This window comes from Euphorbia lathyris, chromosome 5, assembly GCF_963576675.1.
Source record: "Euphorbia lathyris chromosome 5, ddEupLath1.1, whole genome shotgun sequence".
In the NCBI taxonomy this organism is placed as follows: Eukaryota; Viridiplantae; Streptophyta; class Magnoliopsida; order Malpighiales; family Euphorbiaceae; genus Euphorbia; species Euphorbia lathyris.
This window is the reverse complement of record NC_088914.1, coordinates 36,353,141-36,363,806: the sequence shown is the minus strand read 5'-3', so window position 1 is coordinate 36,363,806 and position 10,666 is coordinate 36,353,141. Positions and strand designations below refer to the sequence as shown.

Below are 10,666 nucleotides of genomic sequence, written 5' to 3'. Positions count from 1 at the left end.
AAGCTCTACTTCTGGTCTAGACACAGACAATCCAAATGCCCATAAGCAAGAAGGAACAAGGAAGGCGTTGACATACAATCACATCATGTCGTTCCTAAAAATAGTAAAAGGGACAAACTACATAAGCCTTGTCCCCCAACGACTCTCTTTTGATACCAAAAATAGAAAGATTGTAGACTACAAGTCTGCCATACCAAAAGACAGAAGAACGCGCAGCTCAAGAGACAAAAGCTCATGCATTATCAACGGTAACCTTTTAGACTGTTGATACAGAAGTCAGAAGTCGATGGTGACAAAAGTCTTTTCCCTCCAAACGGTTAGTTTGAAATTTAAACGGATCTCTGCCTAAAGCTTCCACTATAAAAGCCAATGCAATGCTTATTCACAACTGACAAATTATCAAACACTAAAAATTGATAAAAAGCTTCCAAGTGAAACTAGAGCAATATTCGTGATACACATTCATCTCAATATTTGTGTAAATCATATAGAGAGTTTGTACTTAAATTATGTTCTATATTAGAACAAATCTTCAATTGTAAATCAGAAACTCTTTTACTTGCTTCGTTATAAGCAAGTAGTTAGAGAGGATAGTTAGGTGACTATTGTTTGTAAAGGAAGGCACTTTACATAAGGTATATCTATTGTAAGGGTTTGTGCTTTACCGTTAAAGAGTTCGGTAGTGGATTATAGCTCATAAGAAGGTATTCCGAGGACTGGATGTATGCGAGAGGTCCAACCAGTATAATATACTGTGTAACTCTTTCTCTAACTCTGCCTTTACTTATATTGCATGCTCTGGATATTAAATCTGAGAAATAAGCTTTGAATTGTGTACGCCATAAACTATAATCAATCTTTAGAATACACAGAAGCTCCTCTGAGTTAACTGTCCTTTGAGTTCATAAGTCAGAAGCAGAAACAAGCTCTGTTGACTGATTAATTAAGTAAACGGAACTTGCCTCTGATTCTAGAGTTAGCCTTTGTGCTTTCCATTCCAACGCTAAGTGAGAAAAATGATTAAAAGGCTACAATTAACTGATTGTTCCATTCACCCCCCTTTGGAACAAATCTAACCTCACAAAGGACCAACAAGTGGTATCAGAGCCTGAAGCTCTATTGCTAAAGATAAAACTATCTTGAGCTCAAGATCCCTAATTGCAACAAATAACACACATTTCCTCCTTGGTAATGAGACCAGTCAAATCCTTCACGAGGGTCTATCCATTACCAGATCCCTTTTGGTCTTTGGATCCAATTATACATTTTGGAAAAATAGAATGAAGAATTTTATCGAAGCTCAAAGCATATGAGTGCCTAGTTAGTAATAATCATAGGCCCTTATAAACTTACTGAGACAGTAGAAGGGACTTAAGCCATAAAGAATGAGGACAAACAGATATATAAAGATTTAAAGAAGTTACAAACTAACGCTTCGACTATCAATATGCTTCAATGGGCTTTAAATGCTGGAGATTACAATAAGATCTTAGGTTGCGAGACGGCACAAGAGATCTAGAACAAGCTGGAATTAACCTACGAATGTACCTGACTAATTTAATGTTAATTTGGCTAATGAGCTATTTATAGTGTTAGCGATATTTTGTAAATAATGTTAATTTTAACATTGTCACGAGTGGTATGGGTGCGGGTGTGCCAGAGAAATAAATTTTTAAATGAAATTGGTAAGTTATGGAGTTTGCGCGCAAAACTTGAAATCTAAACGAAACGTTTGATAAGGGACACAAAGATTGAAAAAGTCATTCTTAGGTTTCTAGTGCCATTATAAAATTTCGCTAGATAATTAATCTTTTTAAACTATTGCAAATGAATTAAAAGATGAGTAAATAAAAGAAACTAAAAGTGCAAAATTGACACATGATTTGGTAAAAAAAATTAATATTTATTGATGTAAATGAACATATACATGAGTTTGAGATAAATAATTACAATTGAAATCTCTATACCAACGTATAGTTGAACAATTGTAAAATAAAGTAGAAGCAATTCAATAACATACGTAGGAATCAAATTGCATTAAATACAACAACGAGAATGAAAATTGAAATTCAAATGATAAACTCGGAGCCACTGTTGGCTATCTCAACGAGGCATTGAATTGACTTTGGCGTTGGATTCCCGAACACTTCGAGCGGTCGGCGAAGGATGGGATTGATTTCGATTGTAGATTACTGATTCGAGTGGTATTTGAGTGGATTGAAAGTGGCAAAAGTAATTTAAATTTAGGGGCAGATTTGGACTAAACTTTAGATGACTCGTGTGAGAGCTTACAGACACGAAATTGAGTAAAACAAAAGGCAAAAGTCAACTTCGGGAAGTCAAGAATAAGTTTATGCAAAAATTGGGGATAACATCCGAAAAAAGTCCTTGGGGCGTAATTGTAAAAACCAATAAGAGGAAGGATCAAAGTAGTAAAAGTGTTCTGCTAAACAAAAGAGATCCGCCGGGTTAGAGCCAGGCCGTATGCCGTGAAAGCCCAGCCATAGGGCCCTGCCTTATTAAGGAGATCCGTATCCACCAGATAGGCATAAGCATGCTTATATGGGCGGATCCGTTTGGAGGGTCTTCAAGTCGTTATCACGGGGAACCTTCCTCATTAATGATACTAATAGTTCCATTAAAGCTAAAAACAATCGAGCATAAAGAATGTAACATTAAACTACATTCAAAGGCAATAAATAGGGATTGTTATGATTGTTACAGAATCCTGTATAAATACCTCAACTACAAGGTGTTTCAGGTACACATTATTCTAACCCTACTTCGTGATTACTATTTATTCTCTCAAGAGTATCAATGACTTTAGCATCGGAGTGTCCCCGACCGATCACAACGACGCCTCACAGGGACGTAATCCGGTGAAGGAAAATTGACGAGATATAAAAAACGAAATGCAAAAGCTCGAGAACATGAACATGAAACAGGTGGACAGATTGTATAAAAGCTGAAACAGAATATATAAAATGATTTAGGGTCCGAAGAATGACTTGTAAAATGGGTGTTCGGACACGGAATTAGGCAAACCGAAAGGCTAACATGAAATTTAGAATCTCAAGAGTGAATATCTATAAGACATTGAGAGCAAAAACAGACTTTAAATGGTCTGAAATAAGAACGGAAAAATGTTGGACAGAAACTATAAAACTTGACAGAAAATGATTTTAGTAAACTTCCAAATACGGAATTAGTAACTTTTGTACTAGAAATCGATAAATAAAGGTAAGGAACTTGAAAAAAGGTTGCTAAAGGAGTAAATTGAAGTTAAAAAGAAATTGAAAAGTGAAACCAAAACTACAAATTATGAAGAAAAAAACCTAAAGTTCTAGAAAGAATTTGACATAATGTAGGAGTCATTTTGGGTTGATTGGTTGGGTTTTTAGAATAGATGCTTCGGGGTCCATTTATAGTTTTTTGAGATTGTTTGTTAGCTGAATATACTGCGGCCCTTAAATTTCTATCATCTTCTGTCGATCACTTGCATTAATCCCTTAATGTCTAATTTCGTCCCACTCCTCTTTGATTTAAGGCTTAGTGTATAGAAGGTAGTGTATGATCTTTTAATACAAGTGTGTAAATGAGGTTCGAGCCTTTGTGGTGTCCCAATTCTTTGATATTGCATATGAATGATTGGTGATTTTGTATCTGAGTGTGAGTTGATTGATGTTGTATTGTGAAGAAAAACAAGAATGATTAAGTTAAGACAAAAGGCTATAAATACAGTTGAAGAATTTGTACCCAAGAGTGAATCCAGTTATGATGAAGAGAACAGTATTGTAGAAGTTAGTAATAGTAAGAAAGAGTACATAAGTACAAAGAAGATAAGTAAAACAAAGCCGAAAAAAAGGCTTTAAACATAAGCAATTAAAAAGGTTTGAATTGAAGGTAAAACTATAGAGAGAGCTTCCAGTGAGCTACCAGTAAACCCCAAGTTCAGCTGTGACTGATTGAGGTCCCCCATCTCTTCTTTCACCCCAATTCTTGTACTTTCACTATATTAATGTTTCAAATAATTAACTCTTTCTAGCTATAATCTATTCAAATTAATTAGAATAATTCTATATGGTTATTGCAACCTCCTCCTCTTTCTAGAAAAGAAAAGGGTATTTAGTAAGTTCCAAAAGAAATGTACATGGGAAATTAAAATGTCCAGCACCGCCGTCTTTGCAAATTGGAATTGATTTTCATGTCTATCTGTCTGTCTGTAACGTTTTGATATTAATCAATGACTATAGTATGATTCAAACAAAATACTATAATTAAAAAAGGAAAAAGGAAAAATAAATAAAATATTGTCTTCCAAAGAAAAGAAAAGAAAAGAAAGAGGCTTTTATGGGACCCCTCGGTCTGAGTCTTTATGTATACCTTTTTGTCCTTGTTCTTTAGATATCTTTCTTTCTTTCTTTCTTCTCCTCTCTTCTCTAATACTACTTTGTTTTTCTCCGCATAGATATATATATCCTTATTTCCTTAATTTATTAATGTCTTCTTCCTCTTCTTCTTCGGACAATGGTAATGGAAATGAATATGAAGGGCCATCAAGGTCTCGTCGGCGTACGATTAACGAGGTGTGGCCTGAGCCTTTCATTGAAGCTCTTGCTACTCAAGTCGCCATTGACGCTTCTCAATTCTTAGGCCGTCTCGCCGCTGCTCAGGCCATCGTCAATCTATTTCAGGTTTCTTCTTCTTCTTATTCATAATGATTAATTAATTAATTAATTAGCAATGTGTTCTTGTTATTTAAATTTGATAAGAGAAGAGAAGTAGACAATAGAATAGAGAATGAATGGGATGTCTGTGTCAAGAACAAGAACAAGAACAAGAATGGACAAAAGCTTGGTCTAAGTCAAACTGCTGTGTTGCAGTACAGTATACTTATAATACTATTAAATATTATAATCTGAGTTGTAGAAAAATGCTGACACATAAGCTGGGTTGGAAGTATATGAGAATCCAAGGGAAGGGAAATTGTAAGAAACTGGTTATGGTCATGATGGGTCCATTTCTAACTACTAATTCTTTTGATTGTAGAAAAAATGAAGTTCCTTTTTCACATAGCATAGCAGAGCAGACTGTGTATTTTCATGAGTTGAGAAAAAGGGCTTTTTTGTGCTTAGATTTTCCTTTTTCCCTTTATTGGCATGATCCTTTTCAAGCTCTAGAATCCCATTACCCTTTTTTGACTCAACTTTCCTCCATATAAACAAAGTCATTTTAATTTTGCTATTTCGGACATCTCTCTCATCATATCATATAGTAATATATAATAGTATATTTTTAAGCATGATTTAAGGAATGGTTTCTTTCTTGAAACAAACAAGTATATATGGATGTTTAGAAATAGATAGATAGCCCGTCCAGTATATTAGGCTTTTAAAAATGAGTCAAAAGGCAGCATGTGCAATTCCAAAAAGCACATGGAGCCCAATACTTGTTTTATAAACTCATGTCTGCGAGAGCCAAGATTCAGACTCAGTTCGTGACTTCTTTTTTGTTTTTTTCTTTTCTACTATACACTTTTTTTTTTTTTTGTTATGGACTACAATACATTTCAAATTATAACTTTCTTCTTTATAAAATGTAAACTACAATTACATTTTCTGAGTTGAGAGAGGCTGTTTTTAAAAAGAAGCAAGAAACTTGTAAGTGGTTGAAGTTACCCTCTCAAATAAAGAAGGTGTGGCAGATGTTCCACCAAGTTTTTCCATCCTAATTACATTTTAGGATTCAAATCTTAATTGAATGGTTAAATTATTGAGTAACTTAACCATATTTATCATGCTAATATCGGAACAATTAAGAAGATGAATAAATGGCAGGACAACAGTGTATTACTGTATTTGAGGGGGTGGTATAGTAGAAAAGTAGAGTGGAGAGTGAAAAAAGAAAATAGCAGAAAAAGGCAAGTTAGGGAAGATACAGATTCGCTTCCTTTAACGAGACAAGTCTTTTCTTTTCTTGGAAATGAAAGATACTATTATTTTTTTATTTACATAAATATGGGAAACCACGCCTCAAACCGACCTGCTGTAACATCTTAATCTTACTAGTATCATTTATACATTTTCATATTAACATTAACACTTCCTTTCCCAAAAATAAAAATAAAAAACACTTCCTTTCCCATCAAATAAAAATAATACTACTATTTGTATGGACCACACCACACCCTTTGCTTCTTTGTCCCTTTCTGTCACTGTTCTCATACACTTCCCAACCTGTAATAAGAGTTTAAATTAATTTTTTATATCTTTTTCTTGTCGGACCTCAGTTGTATTTCTCAAAATATAGCCTATCCTACTCTTTAATTTAAATGTTATCCATATTTTGAGTTTATAAAATGATGGATGGATGGATTGTTTGGAATTGAAAATGAAATCATTCCCAAGTACCAAAAGTATAATAGTTCACATTGTACTTGCTGTACTTAGATAATAAGAGCCAAAGAGGAAGGTCAAAGTCTCCCTCATACTAGGATGTTTTCATGTAACCATACTTCTTTACTTTTTCATAATTTATCCATAATCACAAAAATATAACTTCCATATTTACTTCTATTTTCCTCTTCTTATAGAGTTTACCTTAACAAAATCAAATGGGATTTTTTTAACAACTTCTATTTTATTTCAACCCAAATTTTTTTGTCTAAAAAATTAAATATACTATCGTTACATTTACAAATAATTTCTCAAAAATATGAAACTGTTTCAGTTATTAAATGTTCAATACAACTGTCAAGTTATAGTCATGCTACATATTAAGTTTACTATTTGAGAGAAATTTTTATTAGAGGCAAAGAGCAAAGTTGTAAGATCCAGAACAGGCCAGCAGGTTCTGATTAACCTAGTTGAACCGGACTCAACAGGTAAATCAGTTTGGAAATACCCAAAACTAACATCGCTAAAATCGGTTAACTGTGTAGCTGAACCATTAAGATTGGAAAACTAATCACAGGTTTTACCGGTTAAAGTTTCAGTATTATTTTTTTTTTAAAAGAAATATAAAATCAAATTTTCTTTATTCATTAATTAATAAATAATTTTAGCATTATTTTTTTTAAAGAAATAAAAAATCAAAATTTCTTTATTCATTAATTAATAAATAATTTTTTTTTATGCAAAATTGATTATTCTATTGTTTTTTGAGATAGAAATTCCGCAATTCTTTTACTTTTTAATTTTATACTCATAATTTTAAATTATACACATCTAGTTAACTACGACTCTTTTACTTTCTAATATTACGATGTTTATCTAATAAATAACTGAATAAGTGAATTTGATTAGTCACTATATTAGGTACAGGCTACGATGAATTTTAATTTCCATCGTAAGATTTTAATAGGTGAAAATTACTATCTAATTTTATTCTTATAATTTTTAGTTCTATATTTCTAATTTAGTTTTTGGATCACATAACATGTGAAGGAGGATCAAACTCATACTCCACTGTTTCTTTGTATATACTATTCTAGGATTCGTTTTTTAGTTTTTATATAATAATTTTTCTGTTCTGAAGGCTTAATATTAGTATAGATTTTTAATTTTCAAGTATTAAAAAATATTAGTATAGATTTGTATTGATATTCTTAATTTTTTTGTTATGAAATAAAATAAAATAGTTAATTTTTATAGGATTTTTTGCAGCTAGTTGAAGCAGTGTTAAACCATTTAACCTTCTACCTAACAGTCTGATTTGAAATAGAGAAATTTATATATTTATTGATAAAAAGAAATAGTAAATATTAGTAATAATTAAAGATATAGATATGGTAGGTTTATTTGGAATCCGGACATATGATAAAAGACGACATCTCTTTCAACTTCTCTCTAGTCTCTACCTTCTGCACCTACCTACCTACATACAAAGCTAATCTCAATCACGCATGCTCTACCTTCGTTTTTCTAAATATTCACATGTCCACCACACTTAATTAATGTATTTTGCTTTGCTGCTCTACATCCTTGTTTATTTTCATTTAATTTTCTGACACTTAACCCTAAATCCTATATTTATTTATTTTTAAAGATATTGCTGCTACGTGCATGCATGGCTCTGCTTACTTATATCCACGTGGTTTCTTTTATTCCTTCCAGGTATGTTCTACCTGGCGAGCTGTCTCCCGCTCCGATCTCCTCTGGCACCGTCTTACTCGCCGTATTTGGGGAAGGACTAATCTCCTCCATCAAACCTGGCACGAAGAGTTCATTTATCGCCATCGGACGGCTAGGAACTTCCGTACCGCTACATATTCCCATTTTACCCTCCATTTTGATCCAGCTGATGTCGACGATCCTAACGATCCCGACGCTCCCATCTGCCGTTCTATGGCACTCTCCGACCAATTTCTAGCTTGTGGCTTCGCAGACGGAGCCGTCCGCTTGTTCGATTTAAACACGCGCCAACACGCGCGTACTTTCCGCCCACAGCACCGAGACCGCCTGGGTCGCTTCTCCCGCGCTGTTTCAGGGATTATTTTAAACGACACGCGCTTAGTTTTTGCAACTTTAGATGGTGACATCTACGTGGCATTACTGAACAGCAATGCTTATCCACGTAGGGTCCACTATGGTGACGTGGTTGCCGAAGGGGCATTAATAGACTTTACGGGCCGGGCCCAATGGTGGGTGGGCCTCCACGCGGGGGTTCCAGGACGGGCATTCCAGATTTGGGACGGCAACACGGAAGAGCTGACCTTCGTCGGCGGCGTATTAACCGACCCGGATTCCGTCAGAGGTTGGCACACATTAACCGAGTTGAGTGAGATAGTTGGAAGAGTGAGAGTACTGAGTCGGGAATCGGCGGTGGCCTGTACGAGTTTACGGCTGATAGAATTTGATTTAAGGAATCAAGGGGGAATAGTGAGGGAAGAAAGATTGAGTAGAGGGAATATAGTAGGGTGTTTTGAGGTATGGAAGGAGGCGTATATGGTGGTGGATAACAGAGGGATGGCTAGGGTGCGCAGTTTAGGAAATGAGCAAGTGTGTAGGTTTAACATAAGAAGAACGCAGAGAGGAATGATGGGATGTATAAACGGAGGATACGCGCTAATATGCGCAGGAGGAGGGATAAGGGTGTGGGATAGAGAAGGAGAAGAGGGAGAGTATCTGTATAACATAAGAGAAAGGATAGGAGAAATAAAAGGAATAGTTGCAGATGAAAGACACGTGGCAGTAGCATCAAGTGACGCGACTATACATATATGGGATTTTGGGGTGCAGTAGGAGTAGGAGTAGGACGTGACCTGGGGTAGGGGGAGGGTAAGAGGAAAAGAGGACTAATAACTGACATAAATATATATAGAAAGAGAAAGAGAAATGTGTACTTAGAGATGTGAAAGGAGAAGGCGACAGCTTGGAATTGACTAAGAAAGAAGAGATTTGTCTGTCTGTGCTTATTTCTAGTTTTAATTTATGCAACTTCCTTTTCTTTTGTACTTTTCTTTTTTTTTTTAAATTTCAGATGCTTTTTATTAATATTCAAATCTGTGGTACATTGCCCGGTTGGATCCTTTTGTACCACTCATTTCATTTATGTAATTCTTTTCATCTATATATAATATAAAACACTAACGATGGAGTTGAGGTGTGACTTCCTTCTTTTTTACTGATAAAAAATATAATATATTAACTTTAGTTATATTATTATATTTATTTATAAAAAGATTATTTTATCCGTATTATATCTAAAAGTTCTACAGAATTTAAATTAATTCTTAAAATCTCTCTAATTCTCTGCATATCTATATCTAAAAGTTCTACATAATATAAATTAATCCCTAAAATCTCTCTAATTCTCTACATATCTATCTATATATAATATAAAACAGTAACGATGGAGCTGAGGTGTCACTTCCTCCTTTTTTATTGATAAAAAATATAATAAAAAAATATAATATATTAACTTTAGTTATATTATTATATTTATTTATAAAAAGATTATTCTATGCGTACTATATCTAAGAGTTATATAATATAAAACAGTAACGATGGAGCTGAGATGTCACTTCCTCCTTTTTTATTGATAAAAAATATAATAAAAAAATATAATATATTAACTTTAGTTATATTATTATATTTATTTATAAAAAGATTATTTTATCCGTATTATATCTATGAGTTCTACAGAATTTAAATTAATCCATAAAATCTCTCTAATTCTCTATATATCTATATCTAAAAGTTCTACATAATTTAAATTAATATCTAAAATTTCTCTAATTCTCTACATATCTATATATAATATAAAACAGTAACGATGGAGCTGGGGTGTCACTTCCTCATTTTTTACTGATAAAAAATATAATATAAATTATAATATATTAATTTTAAATATATTATTATATTTATTTATAAAAAGATTATTTTATGCGTATTATATCTAAGAGTTCTACAAAATTTAAATTAATTCCTAAAATCTCTCTAATTCTCTGCATATCTATATCTAAAAGTTCTACATAATTTAAACTAATCCCTAAAATCTCTCTAATTCTCTGCATATCTATATCTATATATAATATAAAACAGTAACGATGGAGCTGAGGTGTCACTTCCTCCTTTTTTACTGATAAAAAATATTATATATTAACTTTAGTTATATTATTATATTTATTTATAAAAAGATTATTTTATCCGTACTATATATAATA

At 33.1% G+C, this 10,666-nt stretch overlaps 1 protein-coding gene across 1 annotated transcript; it reads left to right on the top strand.

Moving 5' to 3' along the window:
* The first annotated feature begins 4,497 nt into the window (after window positions 1-4,497).
* Window positions 4,498-9,452, top strand: LOC136228952 (transcriptional regulator STERILE APETALA). Its single transcript, XM_066017453.1, has 2 exons — window positions 4,498-4,694; window positions 8,115-9,452. Exons 1-2 carry the CDS (start codon window positions 4,500-4,502, stop codon window positions 9,240-9,242), a joined length of 1,323 nt encoding a protein of 440 aa, XP_065873525.1. The 5' UTR covers window positions 4,498-4,499; the 3' UTR covers window positions 9,243-9,452.
* The last annotated feature ends 1,214 nt before the right edge of the window (window positions 9,453-10,666 follow it).